The following is a 22653-nucleotide window of genomic DNA, read 5'->3' on the forward strand; positions in this document are numbered from 1 at the left end:
TGTTCATGTGATACAAGGACATAGAGAAAGCCTTTCTGAGCTGAGAGAAAATGAAAATAGGTTTTATGATGTGTTTTGAAAATGTCAACCCTCTTGACTCTCTTCTCATCAGTAGAGCTTCATTTAATATTCATCAGTGGGTCTCACCCAGCTAGGCAGGTATAATTGCCTATAAAATACTTATTTTTCCTTCCACTTTTAGTGGAACAAAGCAATGGCTATTTTTGCCCTGTTTTGATTTGGTGTGCTTCTTCATGCTTAGGACAATAATTCTCCTGACTCAGAGATCAGAATCCAGTTGATATCTCTGCCAGCCTATGGAACCCTCCTAAGGATGTCAGGCTCCCACAGTGAAGAGCTTTCCAAGGTTTATAATTTCACCATGGAAGACATCAACAGCCAGAGGATCAGGTAGCAAAGAGCACTGTGCTCCTTCAAGCCACACCAGTTAAAATCTCTCAGTGGGCTTTTCCCCAGGGATCTCTGGGCTACTTAAAAGAATTCAGGGAATGAATTTGAAGGAGGGTTGGGGACTGAGACACCGCCTCTCTTCCAAGAGGATTGCACTCACTTCTAACCGCAGGGATGGGATGCATGGGGGTCAGGGAGACTCCCTGACTCCCTGTCTCCTGATCCCACAGCTACTCCACCACGTTTGAGACCAGCAACCAGCCCGTCACCGACATCTTCCACTTCTCTGTGCTGGATGCAGACAACAACCGGCTGGACAGGCAGATGTTCACCATCACCATCACATCAGCCCTGGCACCGCCCGCACTCATCGCCTTCGCCGACCACGTCACTGTGAGTGGCTGCCCAGGACCCTGGGGATGGGCACAGGGACAGGAATGGCTGAGATGGGAGCAGCTGAACAGTTTTCCTGGACTGGGGGGGAATCACTGAATAAAACGTAGTGCCGTGCAAAGGGTGAACAAATCTCTTGGAGGCCAGAGGAGGCTGACAGTCCATCTGCATCCCTGAACTTCATCTGTTAACGTCTGTTCTACTCAGGAGCTGCTTGTCCCTAGCTTGTCCCTTCTTGGTATCAGTGGAGCAAGTCAGATTTATCCCTACTGAATGTTTCACCCCTGATTTCACCAGTGTGTGTGCAAGAGATGAGCAGAAGACAAGTCTAGAGACACCTGGTGCTTTGGACTGACACAGAGCATTTCACAGTCCTTACCAAAGCCTTTGGAAGTCATCTCCCTCCTTTCCAGCTTTGCATTCGCCCTCCTTTGCCTTCCAAAGACTCTCCACAACAAGAAATGTGCAGGTCTTGCCTTCTGAGAGGTCACTATGACTCTGCCTGTTCCCTTCCTGCCTTGATAAAGAGCTCACAGGTTCCTCTTGGAGGCCAGGCAGGCTTTGTTCTTCCCATCCCACCCCACCTCCCTGCTGAATTCCCGATTCACAGGCCTAGGGGAGGATGGGACAGTGCTCCAGAGCCTGGACAAGCCTCTTCCAGGGTGTCAGCCTCATTCAGTAAGGATTTGTGTTGTCTGCTGTTGCTTTGCAGGTGGATGAGGGAGGCAGGGTCCTGCTGCTGGCTCATCACCACTTGACTGCTGATTATGATACTGCTGCCAGGGAGGACCTGAGGGTCACTGTGGTCACTCTGCCTGTGTATGGCTACATCGAAAACACCAGGACAGGTAAACTGCTTGGCTCTGCCTTCTTCCTCCTGGCTGTTTGTACTCCTAAGAGGATGACATCTGTCACATGCCATGGAGGGGATCGCTCGTGCTGCCTCTAAAACTGCGGCTTCCCCAGTGCCCACTCTAGCACATGTTGCTTCCCTCAAAGGCCACAAGATGTGGGAAGTCAAGTTGTAAAAAGGAACCTCCCTCCTTCTGCAGCCTTCACAATGTGCCTTTCTTGCCCTCATCCTGCTGGGTTTATGTTGAGTTTATCAGCCACTTGAGCATCCTTTCACCAGCGAAATTCTGGTTTGCAGGCGAGAGCTTTGGCCCACGGAGCGAGTCTACAGGGACCACAGATGCCTCCTTTTCCCTTCAAGATGTCCTGGAGAACAGCATTTACTACTTCCAGAGCGTCCATGAAAGCATTGAGCCCACAGGTGATGTTTTCCGCTTCTATGTGAGTGATGGCTTCAGCCGGTCAGAGGTGCAGAGCATCAACATCACAATCCAGGTATGCCAGGTGCCAGAGCCCTCTCCTCTCACACAAACACTTCCAAGGGCAAGCTTTACTCCTTCCTTTTTCATATGTGGGAAGAAGATTAAAGGGAGGTTCCTTCCCCTAGCACAGGCACATAATTTAGGTGTGCTCCCCAGGGAGAGCTGTGCACTGCAGCCTGTTCACCAGGGCTTATTGCTCTGGTGTCTCCTCCCTCTTGGAAGCAGCCATGATGCTGGATAGATTTGGAGGGGCTGGTGATGCCAGCACCACTGCTGTCATTTGGGAGCCTGTGTTGCATTAGGGTGGGTCTCTCCCTGTGCTCATTTTCCTTTTTCTGGCTGGGTGCCTTTGTGCAGCGGCAGAACGACGAGCCCCCGAAGATGGCGCTGGAGCCTGTCCGCCTGCAGGAGGGCTCAGCCGTGGTTGTTACCAACGCCTCCCTCAGCCTGCAGGACTTGGACACCAGCAGCAGTGAGCTGGTCATCGTGGTGAGCCAAAGTCCTGAGCATGGTATGTCCTGACAGGCCAGGGGGTGAGGGACAGGGAGTCTTTCTGCATCGGTGTCTGTCTGTCTTTGCTGTGCGTGTGTGTAAGAGCCCCTGGCACGTGGGATAAAGCACAGTTTGGAGCAGGACAGCCCTGTTCTCGGCGAGCTGTCCCTGGCTCTTTGCTGGAGAGCAGAAGGGGGCAGTGCCTGTGCTTCCCTGGGAAGTTCCCCGCTGTGTTCCCCGCTCCCTGCTGGCAGGTGCAGCACCCGAGCCAGGCAGGGTGTCAGGCGAAGGCTCCGTCCCCCGCAGGCTGTGCTGATCCCTCCGTTGTTTGCCAGGCCAGCTCCGCAGAAGGCAGAGCGCGGCAGAGGCCCTGGAGCAGGGACAAGTGCTGTCCAGAGGCTCCTCCTTCACCTACCAGGACATTCTGGATGAGCTGATCGTTTACACCCGGAGCGGTGCCGCAGCACAGACGGACGAGTTTGGCTTCTCCCTCACGGACGGGCTCTACACGCAGGCGGGGAGGCTGGAATTCTCCATGGAGCTGCCGAGGAAGGAGCCCCCCACGGTAGCTGTCAGCAGGGACCTGCAGCTCCCAGCTGGTAAGGGGCCAGGGAGGAGAGAGGCATTGCTTGGTGCTGCTGGATGGTCCAGCCTAAACCACTCGCTTCGCTGGGCTGGCTGGAGCTGCTGGTGGGGTTTGCTTTCTTTGGTGTAGGCTCCACAGCTCGGCTCACAGCTCAGCACCTGAAGGCAGCTGCTGCTCATTCAGGGGACACGGCCATCAGATTTGTCCTGAGGAGGGACCCCAGCAGGGGCCAGCTGCAGCTGACCACAGCAGATAGTCCAGTCCAGATCTCTGCCAAAGGACCCCTCCAAAGTTTCACCCAGGCCGATATAAACAAAGGTGAGTGCAGGGTTTTAGGCAGTCACAGCAAGCGTATAAACAAAGGCTGGTTTAGGTAGTGCCGTGAGGAGCAGGGAGTTGGACCTGATGATCCTTATGGGTCCCTTCCAGTTTGAGATATTCCATGATTCTGTGATTCTTTATGAGAGAGGGAGGGAAAGAAGTAAGAGCTGTTAGATTAGAGCAGAACCACGTATCTTTAAACAAATATTAAAACAGCTCTCTCAGCAGGAGAAAAAGAATAAAGAGAGAAAGTAATGAAACCCAAATTCCGAAGCTCTGTCAAGCTCCAGGTGCCTCAGCTGATGGGGCCAGCCTGCTTCCAAAGTAAGAATTAGAAGCTGCAGCCTGTAATGAAGCATCTCTTTTCTGCTGTCCCTCTCTCCAGGGCATGTGGTGTACAGCCACAGGAAAGGGGATCCCGGCGGAAACTTCCCCTTCACCTTTGATGTGATGGATGCAGATGGCAACAAACTGATGGACCAGGTTTTTTACATCCATGTCATAGGTAAAAAGCAGTAATGCTTTCTTTGCTGCAGAGCTCAGGGCTGCTCCCAGATTCCATCCCACATGTGCTGCAAAGTGAAATATAATTTTTGAGACTCGGTTTTGATGCGCCATCAATTCCAAGGCCTTTGAAGTGAGGGGCATGGGGAGATGTTGTAGATGTAAGGGTTCATTCTTTGGCTTCTGACAAACTCAGTGAAAAGGTAGAAAAATTCCCCTTAATATCTTTCACATTTTGTTTAGATTGTCTATAAGACATTATAATGTTATCAACCCTGATCAATGACAAGGCCTAAAGTTCCTGTTTTGGAATTATCAAAACATTTGTGCGTGTGTTTTGTTTTCCTACACAAGTACCCACGGGAAGAAGCATCTCCTAACTCAGCTTTGTGTTTAACCCTTCCAGAGGACAGATTTCCCCCCTCTGTCATCACTAACAAGGGGCTGGTGTTGGATGAGAACTCGGCAAAGACAATCACAACCCTCCAGCTCTCGGCCACTGACCAGGACAGCGAAGCCTCCCAGCTCCAGTTCAAGGTCACCCGGCAGCCACAGCTGGGGCACCTGGAGCACGTGGCTTCCCCAGGTGAGCTGGGAGGTGTTGGGCCCTCACAGCAGCAAAATGCTGGAGGCTTTTGAGCCCTAAACATTCACTGCAGGAAAAATGTGCCCCAGAGGCAGCGACACACAATTCCAATTCCTGTTAGAAATCAAAGCTAAAAAAAATGAGCCCAGAGGGTTGGGGAATAAGGTGAGTGGAGGCAGAGCAGCCCAGTAATCCTAGTTTAGGATTTATTCAGCCTCTGAGCCAGTTTATGGCCCTACTGCTGCTTCTGCAGTAGATTTTCCTTTTCTCACAGGAAAACCTTTGGCCTTTGCTGTGAACAGCAAAGAATCCATCCCTTAATGTCCTTGGAAACTGCTCCTCTTGGTGCACAGACTGTCCTCCTTGGTGCTTTCTGTCCTCCTCTTGGCCAGTATGTCCCTTGATCCCTAAAGCCCAGCCTCTTTCCCTAAGCTGTGCTTTGGAGAGAGGAAGGGAACCATCCACTGAGTTTAACAGGAAGCGATGTTGGGGTGTGATGGTTGTGCTGGATAATGAACTCTGGTTGTTCAGGGAAGGGGGTTGGTCAGTCCTGCACATGTGATCTGAATTTCAGAGCTGCCTTTCATGCCTGCTGACAGTGTGAGTGTGCTGCCTCTCTCTGATGAATTAATCTAAATCTGTGGTGTCATAAAATACGCTCTTCTGATTTTATTATACTCATCTAAGGTTGTATTTCTTCTTAGCTGTAGATTTCTCGTTAATCTCTCACCCTGAGATTAAAGTGGAAGTATCTGCTGTGTGTTTTCAAGATGCAGACAGTCCCTGTACAGCTCAGTTTGGGTGTGTGGTTTGCCTCATCTTCTCACAAAAACATGTTGAAAGGGAAGGAATAATGAATGAGTTATAATAAGCAAACTACTCCCTGCTGTGAGAGTAAATTAAAAACTTGCAGTATCTTTGTCTAAATTGCAAACTAACCAGTGAATCTTTTACTTTGGAGACTTGAATTAAGGGCTTTATTCCTCCTGTTATTTAAAATCTGATGATGATTCTGATTTCTCTGCTTTTTCATGTCTGTGAGGGACTAATAAAGCTAGAGAGTCACAGACTGAGAAGTAGCTGTAACCATGATTTAAATGACCTAAACCTAAGGAGAGAGTACTGAAGTGTTCAAAAGAGAACCCAAACCTTTGCAGCTGATGAGCTCTGAGGAAATATTAGCTGATCATTCCATTGTGGCTCATTTATTTAAATCAGATCCTGGTGTCTTCTGTAGTGTGGCCAGCGCTTGTCAGCAGCCATTTAGTGTGATATATTGGTGGCAAACTTCTTGTCAGGATGTTTGTTGATAACAGCAGTAAAAACTGTTGAACGCAGCAATGAGATTTAAAAACGCTCAAGTGTTTTTTAAAATGCTTGTCAGGTACCTTTCTGTGGCTGTGTCACACCTAATGGGCTGTAAAGATGTCACTATAAATCAGTGCTGAAAATGGGACTGGGTACTAAATGGAGGAGTGTAAGGAAGGGCAGAGAGAAGAGATCCTTGGAAGGCATTTTGGAAAACTGCTGTGAGGCCAGGAGGCCTTCAGTTCATCCTCAGTGATGCCACGGTTGGGTTAGTCCTGCCCAGCAGCGACAATCCAAGTGTTACATGGACAGTTTTTCTCCCAGCTTCTCTGCCCCAGGAGGCCCACTCCCAACAGGAGGAGATGAAAAGAAGCCTGCACTTGTTTTTGAGAAGGAAATTTTAGGAGGCTCTGTGCCAGCTAAATCCCTAGCTCAGCTGAGGGTTCACGGGGCAGCGTGACTTGGATCAGAACCAGCCAAAACCGAGTCCTCATGCCTAAATATGTCCTGCTTCCTGTAGTTTTTCCCTGCTTTGCTCTTTCTGCTGAACATTTCCCCCCTGTTGTTCATTTTCCAGGGACAAGAATTAGTTCCTTCAGCCAGGCAGACTTGGCCTCTGGCAGCATCCAGTACATCCACACCAGTGACGAGGAAAAGCACACGGATGCCTTCACCTTTTCTGTGTCTGATGGGACAAACGAGGTCAGTCCCAGCCTGACTTTTGCCTGAGTGGGCAGATGTGGCTGTTCCTCCTTCTCCTGCTGTGGGATTTCCCACATCCCTCAGGTCAGGGAGGGAGCAAGGCCTGTGCAGGGAACAGGGAGCCACCTGCCCTGTGGGCTTGCCAAGATCCGAGTGGCTGGTTTTCAGCTGCTTGCCAGCTGCTCCTGGAGCTCAGCTTTGATCCAGTGCACTGACAGTGTAGTGACGACAGCCAGCCCCTGGAGAAATGCCTTTTTCCTGCTTTCTGAAAGAGAAAAAGTCTAGCTGCACATAGAGGGAGAGGGGCAAAACAGAGTGAGGGAGGGAGGGAAAGTGGATGTCCATAAATATCACAGAAAGAGGGAGAATTAATGAGTGGGGAGGGATAAAGAAGTGATCTGGGCTTAGCAGCTCAGACAGGGCTGAAATGAAGAGACCCAAGCTGGGGATCGCTGGGCTCTTGTGGTGAAGTCACACTCTTGGAAAGCTGAATTCAGCAAGGCAAGCTTTTCTTCCTGTCCCAGGTGAGCCAGACATTTGACATCACCATAAACCCCGTGGATGACTCCTTACCCATCATGCAAATCTTTGGGATGACAGTTCAGGAAGGGGTGAGAAAAACCATCACGGAATTTGAGCTCAAAGCAACAGATGCTGACACAGAGGTAAGGCAGGACCACCCCCAGCCTCCTTGCTCCCTTCTTCTGCTGCACATCTGGGCTTGTGTTTAAAGACTTAATGCTGAGTTTATGCTCAGCATGGATGGAAATGGCACTTCCTCTTCTTCCTGGGTCTGGCCAGAGGCTGAGCTGTCTAACACTGGCTCTACCTCACTGCTGCTTCCCTTGTAGCAAGAGATCTGGCTGCCTGAGCAAAAATCCTGCCCCAAAGGTTTCTGCCCTGGCAGAAGTGGCAAGGGACACACTGCCCGGAATGGCTGCAGGACTGGGGGCTGCTCTTGTGTTCGTGGAGCTGGCACAGGGGTGGGTGGGAGCTGTCTCAGACCAGCTGAAGCAGGAATTCGGTGGGATGTGCCTTGTTTTGTAGGGAGCCACCTACAAAGCAAAATCCCTTGGGAGAGGGACAAGGACAGGCCGGGGCTCAGGGGGAACCAGGAATGTTCTGTGCTAACCCTTGTGTTGGGAACACCAACACAGGGAAGCTGCCTGGCCAGAATCTCTGTCCAGGCCTCCTGAGCTGGAAGGGCAGTGTCCTGAGGTTGTGTCCCCAGCTTTGCCCCTCCATGTCCGGGCACAGGTGGAGTCCCTGACATTCAGGGTGGTGCAGCCGCCCCGGCACGGGCTGATCGAGCGCAGCGGCCGCGGGCAGCGTCCTCTGCAGGCCACCACCTTCACCATGGATGACATCTACCAGAGGCGTGTCAGCTACAGCCACCGCGGCGGCAGCGCGCTCAGGGACCGCTTCACCCTCACCGTCTCCGACGGCACCAGCCCCCTCTTCGTGGTGCAGGAGGGAGGGAAGAAGGTCAGGGAGGAGAAGGGATGGGAGGGAGCCTTGGGAGCTCACAGGGAGCTGCCTCCTCTCGGGGCAGAGGGGGCTGAGCTGCTGTGGCTGCACTGAATGTTCTCAGTCATGTCTTTGCTCCTTCCCCTCCTTGCAAACTCTGCCCTTGCTGCCAGCAGAGCCCAAGGGAGCCGAGCTGGTGACGTGGTGGCTGAGGCTCTGGCTCGCACAGTAACCCCCGTGACTCTGAACTGTTGTCAGGTGGTGACGGCAGCACCGCAGCGCTTCCAGGTGGACATCCTCCCTGTGGATGATGGGACACCCAGGGTGGTCACCAACCTGGGCCTGCAGTGGCTGGAGTACACGGATGGCAAGGTAACACCTGCCTGGCCTCAGCTTGGGCTGCTTCTCAGGCTGCTCCAGGAGAAGGGGCTTCACAGGAGAGCATCCTCATCCTTCAGCACTTTGATTTTTGGGATGGAGAATACCCTCCCCAGGGTACATTTTTAGCTTTGCTGACGGTGGAGATGTCTTGATGATGTGCTGCAGAGATAGATGGCTTTCCGAGGATACGGTGCAGGAGTTTCTTGCTGTGACATGCCTTTGTTGTGCTGAAATCCAAACAAAACCCCACAAAACTCTCAGCTTGTTTTTGAGGAGCCAGCACTAACTGTAAAGAAACACTTTGGTTCTTCCCAGAAAAAAAATGAGTGGAAAATGCTGTAGTAAGAAATTGCATTAAGAAATGGCTATCTCAGCTGAAACTCCTCACTTCAGGAAAAGCACTCCTGCAGCCTCGAGCAGCTCAATTTTCTCTCTTTCTCCTGCTGTCAAAAACATTCTGCTTTAGAAGAGAAAGCAAAATGTGGTGGAACTGAATCAGATGAACCTGAGGGCATTTGAAAGGGGCTCTCCTGGAGGCTCTCCAGGGTTGTGTGAACTGTCTTGAGTGAGTCCTTCAATCTGAGGTTGTTTGCAGATGTTTTTTTTTGCCAAGCCGGGCCTCACCTGAGCATCAGCACAGCTGATGGAACAGAGCTTTCTAAGTGAAGCCCAAAGATTTGTCCTAGCTTTTAGCCCCAGCTAAATAAGGCTGGGCAGCTGCTTTGGAATTCGTTTTTCTTTGAGCCACATCTGTCTTTTTAATTAAACTAAATCTGGTTTAATTAAACCAGATGCGAGGCAAAATTTGAATCTTTGTTGTGTTGTCAAACACGTTGTGGGATATCTCAGTTCAAGGCTGCTCTGTGCTTTCACATCCCTAGATTTTCCCTTTGTCTGTTTTGACAGAGGGATGGTTGGGCTTTTTGTGTGAACAGTCAATCAGACTTGCACTGCTGGAGCTTCAGTTTTACTCCCTTGGTTTTGGCTTTAATCCAGGCCACCAATCTCATCACTAAGAAGGAATTACTGACGACAGATCCTGACACAGATGACAAACAGCTGATCTATGAGATAACAGCCGGTCCCAGAAATGGCCACGTGGAGAACAAGCTGAAGCCGGGCACAGCTGTGACCACCTTTACACAGGGTATGGAGCTGGGCTGTGTCCTGCTGCTTTTTTCTGTCACTTGATTCAGTTTGTTAAAATAAGGGAAAAATAGGTGTGAGGGGAGAAGACAAAGGGCAGATCTCCAAAGTGTGTTGACAATAAGCATTGAACTTGGCTGTCAGTTGGAGAAATCCTGTAATTTCTTTGAGACACCAACCTGTGTCCTGCAGCTTGTCCCAGGTTCTCCAGGCTTGTTAGAGCTGGAGATGTGACTTGGGGCAGTGAAGAGGGGTTATAGATCTTGCAGGTGTTCATCACAGTCTGGTGGAGGTGTAGCTAGCTGTGCAGAGCCAGCAAAATGTGGGGAGAGTTGACTCTTGCAGGGCTGAGGGAAGGGGAGGTGAGGGGGTAACTGCTCCCTGTGATCCTCGCTCCATGTGGCCGTGCAGACCCACACTGCTCATCTCCAAAGCTGCCTTGGGATTTCTGTCCCAACTCCTTGGACGTTCCCTCCCGGCAGAGGATGTGAACCAGGCCCTCATTCGGTACGTGGCGCACGAGGAGAAGGTCCAGGAGACTGCGGACAGCTTTCAGTTCCTAGTGAAGGACAGCAAACCCAACGTGGTCAGCGGCAACGTCTTCCACGTCCAGTGGTCCCTTCTCAGCTTTACTCACGGCAGGTAAGTGGCACGAGGGGCACTTGGCTGGGGTCTGGGCTCTTAGCTGAGCTCCCTGCAGCGTGGGAAGGCAATTCCGTCGGCGAGGAGAGGGGCCTAAAGCGCGGAGCAGCTGCCCCGTGCCCAAGTCCCCGGTTGTTATTGTTCCTCGGATCTCCCAGGGAGGCCGCGCTCACCCCCGCACACCCGCACGGGGTTTGCTCCCCAGCCCGTTACCTGTGTGTGCTCCATCCCTTTCCAGCTACGAGGTCAGGGAGAGCGCCGGCTCCGTCAGCGTCGCCGTGAGGCGGGTGGGGAACCTCAACCAGTACAGCATTGTCCTGTGCCGCACCGAGCAGGGAACGGCCACCGCTGGAGCCGCAGCACGGCCCGGAGAGCAGGACTACGTGGAGTATGCGGGGCAGGTGGGTGGGCCTGACCACACCTGCCACAGAGCCTGGAGGAAAGAACAGACAAAAAGTGCTAAAAACAGCGAGGAGGGTGTGTTTTTTTCCTAAAGTCACACGGGTTATTTGCTGTCAGAAGAGGGAACGCCTCAGAGCAGGGTGAGACGGAAGGACGGGAAGCTCCAGAGCCCGGTCCAAGGACAGCAGCCGGATTTCTGCCTTCCAGGTGCAGTTCGAGGAGCGGGAGGACACCAAGGCCTGCACCGTCACCATCAACGACGACGACGTGTTCGAGGGCACGGAGAGCTTTGCCGTGGAGCTCAGCATGCCGGCCTACGCCCTGCTGGGGAACATCACCCGGGCCACCGTCACCATCGCGGACCCCGAGGACGAGCCCACGCTGCAGTTCGACAGGAGCGCCTTCCACGTCAGCGAGAGCGCCGGCTTGCTCTCGGCTCCCGTGCAAAGGAAAGGTGGGTTGGGCCAGGCAGGCCGTGCTGAGCCCTGTGGGAGGGACATGTGGCAGAGGGGGAACCCTCATGACAGAGAGCGAGCCCTTGGGCTGTGCCTGCTTGTGGTTTTGGGGTCTTCTCCGATGTTCTGTGGCACGACTGTGAAATGGCAAGCTACACACAGTGTGTTTGTTTGTTCTTTTAACCTTTCCTGTCTCTGCTGTTAAATCTTCTTGGGTTTGGATTTGTTTCAGCTCCCAGCAGGAGCAAACCCTTGTATTTGTTTGCTGCTTCTCTGTGATCCAGACAGTGTTTTATGTGGACCCTGGCACTGGGCTGTGTGTTAATAGGCAAGTGCCACCGGTTTCCTGAGCGTGGATTTAGGAGCATGCCTGGAAGTCATGTCTAAGCCAGCTGCCATGCAAGTTCAGGAGCAGGGACGGTGTTCTTTTTCATTCCTCACCCTCTTTTCCGAATGCTGCTTTATTATTTAAGTGACCTGTGTCTCCAGCAAACAGATTAAAAGTATTTCCACAGAATTAGAGAGTTTCCCTGTTGCTTCCTAGGGGATGCCAGCAGCACCGTGTCTGCCATCTGCTACACCGTCCCCAAATCGGCCAAGGGCAGCAGCCTGCACATGCTGGAATCCGGCTCCGACTTCAAGTCCCGGGGGCTGTCGGATGAGAGCCGCCTCATTTTGGGGCCAGGTGTCACCCTGGTGACCTGTGATGTCACTCTGATCGACGACAGCGAATATGAGGAGGAAGAGGAGTTTGAGGTGGTGCTGGCCGACGCCTCGGACAACGCCCGCATCGGCAGCCGGGCTTCGGCCAACGTGGTCATCGCCGGTCCCAACGACGCCTCCACGGTGTTCCTGGGGAATGCCACCTTTACTGTCAGCGAGGCTGCAGGTGAGGAGCAGGGGGTTGCGTTGGGATGCTCACTGCAGAAGCTTTCACCACCAGGAGGTGCCAGAAGGAGCGATTCGGGGCACAGCAGAACTTCAGAGATGTGCAGATGGGCTCTGTGGTTCCCCGTGTGCCCAGGGGGAGCCTGGGGGCAGGAGCAGTGCTGCAGGGCAAGGCAGGGGTTTGTGGAACGTGGCTGCTCTCTCAGTCTGTGCTCTCTCAGTTTGTTCTCTCTCATGTGCACGTGCTGCTGCAGGACACATTGAGATCCCAGTGCTCCGGCAGGGACCCGACCTCTCCACGCCCACGTCGGTGTGGTGTGCCACTCGGACGTCAGACCCGCCCTCGGCCAGCCCGGGAGTTGATTATGTCCCCAGCTCCAGGAAAATAGAGTTCAGGCCAGGCAAGACAGAAGAGGTGAGGAGCCACTTGGACTCCTGCTGGGTCTGCTTTGCCTGGTGACACTTGTCTTGTGTTTCTGTGCATATCTACCATTTGTTTTGAAAATCCTCGCTGGGCCACTTGAGAACTGTTAATGAGTCTGCTAAGCACAGACTCCCATCCCATCAGCACTCCAGCCAGGAGAGATTTGGTCGTGCCACCTCTTCCAGGATAAAGATGGCTGCCCTGTTCTCTGAAATGATGAGCTGGATTCACGTAGAACGTTCTTTGCATTGATTAATGGATTCAGAAAACCCAATGACATAATGGCTTTACACTAGACTGGCAGATGTGAGTGGTGGGAGGGATGAAAGCTTTGTACGTCTAACAGCAGGAATTCCACTTTCCTCCCAGTTCTGCCCCCTGACAATCCTGGACGATGCTCAGTACCCAGTGATAGAAGGGCTGGAGACATTTGTTGTTTACCTCAGCTCCCCCTACGGAGCCGAGCTGGCAAAGCCGTTCCAGGCCGTCGTGGCCATTAACGACATTTTCCAAGACGGTAAGTTACCCCTGGAAGCTCTATCTGCTCCATTCCGGCCCCTTGGCTCCCTGAGGATCCTCAGCTCTGCTGGGCTCTGTTTCTGCCCCCCTGCAGTGCCCAGCATGCAGTTCACCAAGGACACCTACACGGCCAAGGAGAAGGAAGGGACCCTGCACATCCCCATCTTCCGCGCGGGGGACCTGAGCTACGAGTCCTCCGTCAGGTGCTACACGCGGAGCCAGACGGCGCGGGTCACGGAGGACTTCGCGGAGAGGAGGGATGCAGAGGAGTCTCGCATCACCTTCCTCAAAGGGGAGAAGGTGAGCTGGACCTGCCTCGTGGGGGAGCGAAGAACCAGTGCTGGGAGAGAGGTTCACGTCTCCTCCTTGGCTCTCTGGCATTGTCCAGGCTGGTTTCAGGTGACGCAGATTCTTGTCCTGGCAGCATGAGCCACTCTGAAGGGGCTGTGTGTTTCGTGATGAAACTGGTTAAATCGTGAAATGTAAATCTGATGCATCAGGAGGACTCAGGGTTGTTCTACAGAGAGCTGTGGGATTGTGGAAAGAGATGTCTTTGCTGATGTGTCTCCTCATGTAACAGGCTGTGCTTTGTCCACACTGAAGTAGCAGCCCTAAAAATAGAAGGGTTTCTTCCAGGATGGACAGCAACCCTGGATAATGAGGCACAGCCTGGCCTTTACGGGGCTCTATCAGATGTATCAGTGTGCGCTGCTTTCTCCTCTTCACTTGGCTGTAGGTGAAGAACTGCAGTGTCCAAATCAGTGACGACTCTGCCTTCGAACCAGAGGAGCAGTTCCAGGTCTATCTGGGTAGCCCCCTTGGAAACCATTGGAGCGGCGCTCGGCTTGGGAAGATGGACGTGGCAACTGTAACTATCACCAATGAGGAAGATGGTGAGTGAGGCTGCTCTGCAAGGATGTCCTGCTGCTTCCCAGGGAGTCGGCACAGTCCCAGGGCTGCAGTGAATGCCTTTGGTGCCGTGGTCACAGCCCTGTGCTGGGCTGAAGGGAGGGCTTGGCTAAGAGAGCTCAGACCCACCACCACCTCTCCTGTTTCCATTGCTGGAAGTTGCTGTGCTTCCCCTGGGAGATGTTCCTCTCCCTCCACAGCACCACAGCCTGGAGAGATCTGTGGGGGGAGAAGAGGGATGCCAGGGATGGGAGAATCATTTGCCATCCTCTGTAGCCCAACACCCTCATTAAGTTTTGCCCTAAGTCACACCCAAGCCTTTTTGCCCCCTGCTTTGAGAAGCCCCTCGCTCCGAAGGTGTGTAGACGAGTCTGAAAGGAGCTGAGCTGAGCCAGTCAGGGGTGCAAACCCAGGGCTTTTCCCCTCCCTGCTGTGCCTGCAGCCCCCACCATCGAGTTCGAAGAGGCGGCGTACCAGGTGCGGGAGCCGCCGGGCCCGGAGGGAGTGGCTGTGCTGAACATCCCGGTGATCCGCAGGGGTGACCAGAACAGAACCTCCAAGGTGCGCTGCAGCACCCGCGACGGCTCGGCACAGGCCGGCGTGGATTACTACCCCAAGAGTCGGATGCTCAAGTTCAGCCCAGGTGAAGGGGCCTGGCGGGGAGGGTCAGAGGTGGGGACGTGACCAGGGATGTTTTGTGCACGCCAGGACGTCCAGGAGGTTTGGGAAAAGCCACTGGAAAAGCATGAAGTTTGCTGTAATGTCATTACTCAAAATTAGCTGATGTGTTTAAAGGAAGGCTGATCAGAGCAGAGGAGGAAGCGCTGGCACTTGGCAGAGTCAAGTCCTCCTGAAGGAACATAGGGCTGTGAACACCTCAGACCACGTTACTGGACCAAGAAGCCCTCACCAAATGGCTCTGCACACTGGTCTGAGGAAGAGGAGGGATGGGAATGTGCTTTGCATCCCAGATTTTTCCTTCAGGCAGCTGCTACAAGACAGTCACTGTTAATCCTCAGATGGCATCTGCTAGTAAATCTATCACCAGATCGATTGGATCAGTTGTCATAGCTGGAGTTTTATGTTTATAGTGGGCTCCTCTGGGTAAATTATTAGCAGCAATGAGTGGAAATAAAATTTATAACGTGTATTTTATCCTAATGTCTCCATGGTCACAGCCGGGAGCAGGGTCTGGATGAGAACTTCAGAGCAGTCTCTGATGATGAATCGATTTCTCTCTGTTTTTCTTGCACTCGCTCCCTCAGGCGTGGCCCACATCATGTTCAAGGTGGAGATCATGTCCAACGAAGACCGGGAGTGGCACGAGTCCTTTTCTCTGGTGCTGGGCCCAGATGATCCTGTGGAAGCAGTTCTAGGAGACACCAGCACTGCCACAGTGACTATTTTGGATCAGGAGGCAGCGGGGAGCCTGATTCTCCCAGCACCTCCCGTGGTGAGTGGATGTGAGTTGGTGCCCTTCAGGCACAGAGTGGAAACCGCAGTGGGATTTGGGAAATAGAAGGTGGGGCTGCCGTGGCAGCGTGGGAGGCGAGGATGGCTTTTTCCACCCTTTCCCTCGGCTCCAGCTGAGTGAGTGCTGCCCTCTGGCTTCCCACAGGTGGTCACCCTGGCTGACTACGACCGCGTGGAAGAAGTGACCAAGGAGGGTGCTAAGAAATCCCCCTCCCCGGGCTACCCCCTCATCTGTGTCACTCCCTGTGACCCTCACTTCCCCAAGTACGCCCTGATGAAGGAGCGCTGCGGCGAGGCCGGGATCAACCAGTCTTCCATACAGTTCAGCTGGGAAGTGGCCGCCCCCACGGACGGGAACGGAGCCCGCTCGCCTTTCGAGACCATCACGGACAACACGCCCTTCACCAGCGTCAACCACAGGGTACGCGGGCGGGGAGGCACCGGCGGGGCCGCAGAGATTCCGGCCTGAAAATCTCCTTGGATTTGGGACTTGCTGGGAGCCCTGGGTGCTTGGGGTTAGAAAATGGAGCGCTGGTTTTCCTTAAGCCCGCTGCTTTCCCCCTCCTCGTTGCCTCAGGTGCTGGACAGCATCTACTTCAGCCGGCGGTTCCACGTGCGCTGCGTGGCCAAGGCTGTGGACAAGGCTGGCCACGTGGGGACCCCCCTGCGGAGCAACGTGGTGACCATAGGCACAGACAGTGCCATCTGTCACACGCCGGTGGTGGCGGGGACGGCCCGAGGCTTCCAGGCACAGTCCTTCATTGCCACGCTCCGGTACCTGGATGTGAAGCACAAGGAGCATCCCAACAGGTACGAGCCTGGAGAAGGGGGAGTGCAGCCCTTCGGCAGCCCCTCCCCGAGCTCACAGGGCTGCCTGGGCTCACAAGCACGACGTGTCTGTGAAGCCACATCCCTCCTGCAGCGTGGGGTTTGTGCTGCCGCTCTTCTCACACCCTGCTTGGCCGAGGGGGTGCCCTTCCCCTCAGGAGCTGGGAGTGGGTGGGACAGCCTAAGGAGCAGATGGGTAGCTGGGGAAATCCAGCTCAAACTCCACACCAGGCTCACCTGCCGGGGCTGTGCTGCTGTGGGGATCCTGTGCCTGCCAGGCTGTGCTCTGTTCTGCTGTCTCATGTGCTGCTTGTTGCAGGATCCACATCTCGGTGCAGATCCCCCACCAGGACGGGATGCTGCCCCTCATCTCCACGCTGCCGCTGCACAACCTGCATTTCCTTCTCTCCGAGTCCATCTACAGGCACCAGCACGTCTGCTCCAACCTGGTCACTGTCAGAGACCTCAGGGGCATCTCAGGTAACCTTCAACGCCAGCCTTTGCTTCCTGAACGTGGAAGCCTGGAAAGAATCACAGAGAAGGGCGGCTTTGTCTTCCTCTGGGCTCTCTTGACGTGATGTAAATGGCAATAAATCTTCCCGCTCTGACAGCAGTGACCGGAGTTGCCCCATTGGAGATGGGATTCCAGGCATGGGAATGTTTGAGCTTGTAGCTTGTGGGTTCATGTTGTGCTGCTGATTTTCTGCTTTTCACATCTGTCTTGTGATACCCACTTGGGCAGAGAGGGATCTGCAGGGCTGGATGGCTGTGTCTGGGTCACTGAGGTCTCCCATGAGGCAACAAAATCAATTCACTGCTGAAGGAAATGTCAGAGCTGAAAAGAACAGACAGATTGGTGTCTGTGACACTGCAGGCAGTGAAATCCATGCTAGATCCAGGCAGGCAGCGAGTTGTGCTTCGCTCTGATAATTCCATACTCAACCTGTTCCTCATTTCTTAAAGGTTCACTTCAGCCTTGAATCAGCAGGTCCCTAGGTTTGATTTTTTAGGATGCCACTCCTGTAAGATTTCCCCTGTGAAGACCTGAGTCTGTCCAGTTTGACCCCCAGGATAATGAAGGGAGAGGAGCTCCCATTGATTCAAGAGTGAAGCAAGGCCTCCATTCTTGGCCTGGGGCTGTTTCAAATGGGGAGGGATCAGTGTCCTGACTTCTCTCTCTCAGAGGCAGGGTTCCTGGACGAGGTGACCCAGGACAGCTTCGTGCTGGGCCCGGGCTACGACCGCCCCTACCAGCTGGACCCTGCGGTGAGGGAGCCCAAGAGCATCCAGCTGTACCAGCACCTCAACCTCAAGAGCTGCATCTGGACCTTCGACGCTTATTACGACATGACCGAGTTAATTGATGTCTGTGGGGGCTCTGTCACCGCTGACTTCCAGGTGAGAGGCCCATCCAGAGCTCTCCAGGTATCCCAGATCTCTCTCAGTTCTCAGGCACAGCTCTGCGTTGTGTGGAGCTGCTGCTCTGCCCTGCACAGGTGGAGTGTGGCTTTTCCCCCCCCCTCACCTGGAAGAAAACAGTGCTGTGTGCATTTATTTCATTTATTTTCCATTTCATTCATTTTCCATTTATTTTATTCTCTAAATCTTCAGAGTGCCAGGAAAATACTGGGGTTTTTTTAATGTAGGGCCATACTGGAAATACAAAACGTTCTCAGCTGGGCTCTCTTTTATAATTTTGGCTGTGTTCTCGGCCAATAGAAATGAGCAGAGGACAGAGCAGAGGCGGCTCAGTCCATGCTCCACATCATGGGATATTTTAGCTCATTTCCTAATTAAGAGACCAAAAGCCAAAATTGTTCCTCTAGAAACAAGTGGCTTTCCCTATTTGGGGTGTCTCACTGCCCTCTCCTGGCTGCATTATCCATCTGCAGCCCACTCCCTCTCCCCCAAGCTCTCCCATTAAATTCCCAGCCCACATTGCTTGGACCAGCAACATCTCTCTTAATTCCTGCCAGCCTGGAACTTGTTCATGAAGTTTCCTTTTATAGCTCCAATTGTTTGCACAAACCCAGAGGAGCCGCTTGGCCGGAGAAAGTGCCCAGTGGAGCATGTGGAGCCTGGCCTCAGCCAGGCTGGAACATCTCCCCGAATTCTCCAGGGCCTGCAAAGTACAGCTGCACTCTGCAGATAATAAATGGAGAGCTCTGGGAGGCCTGAGCAAGCAGAATTGCTCATTTTTAATTCACAGCCTTGGAAATCAGGGGGCTTTTGAGGTGAAATTGTGCCCAGAGTTCCTTTGTCCCGTGGTCCCAGGGAGCCTTAGCGCTGCCCCTGGATTACAATGCAGGTTTGTCTGAGGTGCCTGCACGTAAAGAACATCCAGAGTCACCTCTGACTTCACTGGAAGGTGCATAACCCCCTGTTTGGGGTTTTATTGCCAGGTAAGGGACTCTGCCCAGTCCTTCCTGACAGTCCACGTCCCTCTCTACGTGTCCTACATCTATGTGACGGCACCGAGGGGCTGGGCTTCCCTGGAGCACCACACCGAGATGGAGTTCTCCTTCTTCTACGACACCGTTCTCTGGAGGACAGGTGAGCCTGAGGCACTCCAAGGGCTATGGAAGAAGTGGTTCCTTCATGTTTTCCCCTTAGCTCCTGCACTGCCCCCAGAGTCCTGAGGGAGTGGGGAACTCGGAATATTGCCTTCCTCTGTGCTTGCGGGGGGCTTAGGCAGCCGATGGCTGGCGGAGGGAGCGTGCAGCTGGCTCACTGGAGGGTGATCCCAACTGAACCCTGCCTTGTGGAGGTGTCCCAAACGCTTCTGGGGCTGGCAGAGCCCAGCAGAGGAGAGCGAGGGTGCTGTGTGGGCTCCCAGTGGCGCTGTCCTTGCAGGGATCCAGACGGACAGCGTGCTCTCGGCCCGCCTGCAGATAATCCGCATCTACATCCGCGAGGACGGACGGCTGGTGATCGAGTTCAAGACGCAGGCCAAGTTCAGAGGTGAGGGCAGTGATCCTGGCAGGGACACAGAGCAGGGTCACACAGAGCTCTGCTCTGACGGCACAGGCAGCGGAACGAGTCCCTGTCCCTGCCGGGAGCCCCTCTGGCCCTGCGAGGTGGGGCCTCTCCGCGCTCTGCCTCCCGTCACCTCCTTGTCCTCCCCCAGGGCTGTTTGTCATGGAGCACCACAGCCTGCCAGATGTCAGGTCCTCTTTGAGAACTCCAGAGCACCTGGGAGGCATCGAATTTGACCTGCAGCTGCTGTGGAGTGCTCAGACTTTTGATTCTCCCTACCAGCTCTGGAGAGCAACCAGCTCCTACAACAGGTGAGGGCTGGGGGTGCAGTCCCCTCCAGCAGCTTCCCCCACAGCACCACGTTCTCCCTGGCACCCCTCCAGCAGCCACGCCAGCAATAGCACGGAATGCTCAGGAGCTTGGTCAGAGCTGGAGCACTGCTGTACTGAGAGAAAAATCAGCTCAGCCTCTTGGAAAGGAATTTTTCCAGCGGTGAAGCCTGTGGATAGACTGATCCCAGAGTCACACTTGTCCCTCGGGGACTGCCGGATGACATTGCTGGGGCAAGGGAGAGGTGCTGCCCTGGGTGAAGAGCTTTGAGCTCTGCTTGGTGGCTGCAGGGTCTCCTGTCTGTTCCCAGGAAGGATTACTCTGGAGAATACACCATCTTCCTGATCCCCTGCACGGTGCAGCCCACGCAGCCGTGGGCAGAGCCTGGAGCCAAGCCCCTGCCCTGCACGGCTCACGCTCCCGAGCGGTAAGAGGGCAGGAGGGCAGGCTCGGCCCCTTTGGGGTGCACTCCTGTCCAGACCTCATCTCCCTTTTGTTTCCTTCCTTGTCCCAATTGCAGGTTTTTGATCCCCATCGCCTTCCAGCAGACAAACCGCCCAGTTCCAGTTGTTTACTCCCTGAACACAGAGTTTCAGCTCTGTAACAACGAGAAGGTTTTTCTAATGGACCCCACCAAATCGGAAATGTCTCTGGCAGAAATGGATTACAAGGGGGCTTTTTCCAAGGGTAGGATTTACCTCTCTTCTTCTGCTTGTGCCCAGCGTTTCTGCTTTCACAGCTTCCATTCCCTGGAGAGGAAAGGGCAAAACCCACATGTAGCTTTGCCTCTTCTACAGCAATCATTGACATCTTACAGCCCTGTGAAAGAGCAGCGTGCTCTGGCACCGCGTTTTGTCACTCCCACCCACCGAGCCCTTCCCAAACAACCCAAACCCTTCTGAACACGGACACTTGGCTCTAGCAGCGTTTTCCTGCTTGGGAAATTTCAGCTGCCCCTCTCTGTCCCGACCTCCCCAGGGCAGATCCTGTACGGGCGCGTGCTCTGGCACCCGGAACAAAACCTCAACGCCGCTTACAAGCTGCAGCTGGAGAAGGTCTACCTATGCACAGGCAGGGATGGCTACGTGCCCTTCTTTGACCCCACGGGCACCGTCTACAACGAGGGGCCCCAGTACGGCTGCATCCAGCCCAACAAGTACCTGAAACACCGATTCCTCCTCCTGGTGAGTGCTCTGCTCCTGCTTCTTCCCGTTTGGGATTTGCTCTGGTAGCCAGCAGGTGGTGGCTGCAAAGAGATGAGGAAGGGAGCCCGTGGGGGATGTTTTGTGCTGCTGCTGCTGCTGCTGCAAGCTGTGAACACCAGATCGGTTTTTCCCCACCCTTTGAGTGTGTTCCTGAATCGGTGCCCACGTGTAGGTGTGGAGATGGGGCATTCGGACTAGATCCCTGGCACAGGGGTTTGGTGGGGCTCTGGCTTCCAGCCTCCCTTGGGAAAGCAGACAGCATCCCTCACGACACTTCTCTGACTTTCCAGGACCGAAACCAGCCAGAAGTGACGGATAAATATTTCCACGATGTGCCTTTTGACGCCCACTTTGCTTCCGAGCTGTCCGAGTTCCACTCGGTGAGCAGCATGCCCGGAGTTGATGGATTTACTCTCAAGGTGGATGCTCTCTACAAGGTATGTAGTACCCAGTGCTTTTGGTAGCCCAAAATGGACTTCTCTGTCCAGGACCTCCCCAAACACTTGGTGAATTGTAGACTCTGGGCCTTCAGAATTCACCTCTGATACAAGAAATGAAGATTAGGATGTTAGTCCCGTAATTTCATTTTTTGTTTTTCCTGAGGCACTCATGAGAAAGCTCTTTAGAAACACATTATTCATGTTCCTGAACGAATTAATGCCATTGCGAAGGCTGGACACCTCACTGGGTGGTCAGTGCTACTGCAGGTGCTTAGAAAAACCCACTGAGCTGCCTTGGCCAGACACAGGACACAAAACACAGCAGCCCTTAACAGAGAACCACTTGCTGTGACAGCCACCGTTAACATCCCCTCCCTCCGTGCCTTCCCTCGGCTAAAGGTGGAAGCTGGGCACCAGTGGTACCTCCAAGTGATCTACGTGATCGGCCCGGAGGGCACGGCCGGGCCCCGTGTCCAGCGCTCCCTGGGGCGGCGCTGGCAGCGCGGCCGCCGGGACCTGCCCGGAGGGGCCGGGAGGCCGGCGCTGGATGACTCCCTCATCTACGACAACGAGGGCGACCAGCTGAAGAACGGCACCAACATGAAGTCGCTGCTCTTGGAGAGGGAAGAAGCTGCCGTCGCAGCCTCCCTGTCCCAAGCGGGCGCTTCCCTGGGCAGCGCCTTCGCCGCTCTCACCCTGCTGCTGCTGGTGCTGTCCGGAATTTGCCTCCTCGCCAGGAAGTGCCGGCGGCTGAGGAGGAAGCGGGAGGCTGCCGGGGCCGCTCCCCAGGAGCTCCCCTTGAACACCGAGGTGCAGCTGCCCCGGGGCGCCCCGAAGGCGGCGGGCGGCCGCTGCTGCACCGTCAGGAACCTTCATCCACCGAGGGACAGCGGCGGCCTCTGCCAGGGCCAGGGCAGGAAAGTGAAGCAGGTGAACTTGGAAGTAAAAGTCCACAGCAATTTGCACGACGGCACGGAAGTTTAATGGAGCACACGCATTGGGAAAAGCTTTTTATAAACTGTAAAATAAAGATAATCCAAAACTGAAAGGCCGCGCGGATATTTTTTAGTCTGGTGAGGAGGGGCAGCTGTCAATTCCCCCTACTCCCGTCTTAGCGGCTGCACCGCTGCCCTCCCTCCGTGCTGCTCCAGCTCTCCCAGGCTTAACTGGGCAGGGTGGGGAAGCCATCTGCCACCCCTGGCAGGTGGGAGCTCTGAGCCAGCCGAGGAGCAGCCGGGTTCCTCTTCCTGTCCTCCGGAAGAGAGTAAAACTAAAATCACCCGCTGTGATCGGGGTGTCCCTTCTTGCGCCGCCCCGCCGGTCCCCCTCATTCCCCTGGGGCGCGGCGGGCCGGAGCCCCACGGAGCTGCTGCACCGGGCAAGGGAAGGGGGGAGACGAGGGCGCCCAGCGCGGCTCGGGCCCCGCCGCGGCCTCGGGGCTGGCGGAGCCGGGGGGGCCGGGCCGGGAGCGCTCCGGGGCTGCGGGACCGGCCCTGCCCAGGCCGGGGCGCCGCGTCCGCACCGGGACCCG

General features: G+C 54.5%; 1 protein-coding gene across 1 annotated transcript in view; it reads left to right on the forward strand.

Moving 5' to 3' along the window:
• Positions 1–22106, forward strand: part of FRAS1 (Fraser extracellular matrix complex subunit 1) — a 106139-nt gene extending 84033 nt beyond the window's left edge. The window contains exons 38-73 of the mRNA XM_058838902.1: positions 263–411; positions 642–804; positions 1517–1652; positions 1955–2151; positions 2496–2649; positions 2966–3229; positions 3346–3534; positions 3923–4042; positions 4448–4627; positions 6513–6637; positions 7162–7302; positions 7895–8122; positions 8363–8476; positions 9482–9632; positions 10114–10273; positions 10512–10674; positions 10883–11129; positions 11675–12019; positions 12273–12433; positions 12812–12959; positions 13056–13261; positions 13698–13854; positions 14313–14513; positions 15136–15323; positions 15489–15764; positions 15921–16153; positions 16491–16651; positions 17355–17569; positions 18574–18724; positions 19025–19132; positions 19299–19458; positions 19788–19904; positions 19998–20164; positions 20456–20661; positions 20973–21119; positions 21522–22106. Coding sequence (XP_058694885.1) covers positions 263–411; positions 642–804; positions 1517–1652; positions 1955–2151; positions 2496–2649; positions 2966–3229; positions 3346–3534; positions 3923–4042; positions 4448–4627; positions 6513–6637; positions 7162–7302; positions 7895–8122; positions 8363–8476; positions 9482–9632; positions 10114–10273; positions 10512–10674; positions 10883–11129; positions 11675–12019; positions 12273–12433; positions 12812–12959; positions 13056–13261; positions 13698–13854; positions 14313–14513; positions 15136–15323; positions 15489–15764; positions 15921–16153; positions 16491–16651; positions 17355–17569; positions 18574–18724; positions 19025–19132; positions 19299–19458; positions 19788–19904; positions 19998–20164; positions 20456–20661; positions 20973–21119; positions 21522–22106 — 6813 coding nt within the window. The remainder of the gene's footprint in view (positions 1–262; positions 412–641; positions 805–1516; positions 1653–1954; positions 2152–2495; positions 2650–2965; positions 3230–3345; positions 3535–3922; positions 4043–4447; positions 4628–6512; positions 6638–7161; positions 7303–7894; positions 8123–8362; positions 8477–9481; positions 9633–10113; positions 10274–10511; positions 10675–10882; positions 11130–11674; positions 12020–12272; positions 12434–12811; positions 12960–13055; positions 13262–13697; positions 13855–14312; positions 14514–15135; positions 15324–15488; positions 15765–15920; positions 16154–16490; positions 16652–17354; positions 17570–18573; positions 18725–19024; positions 19133–19298; positions 19459–19787; positions 19905–19997; positions 20165–20455; positions 20662–20972; positions 21120–21521) is intronic.
• Positions 22107–22653: the final 547 nt, after the last annotated feature.

This window comes from Poecile atricapillus, chromosome 4, assembly GCF_030490865.1.
Source record: "Poecile atricapillus isolate bPoeAtr1 chromosome 4, bPoeAtr1.hap1, whole genome shotgun sequence".
Classification (NCBI taxonomy): domain Eukaryota; kingdom Metazoa; phylum Chordata; class Aves; order Passeriformes; family Paridae; genus Poecile; species Poecile atricapillus.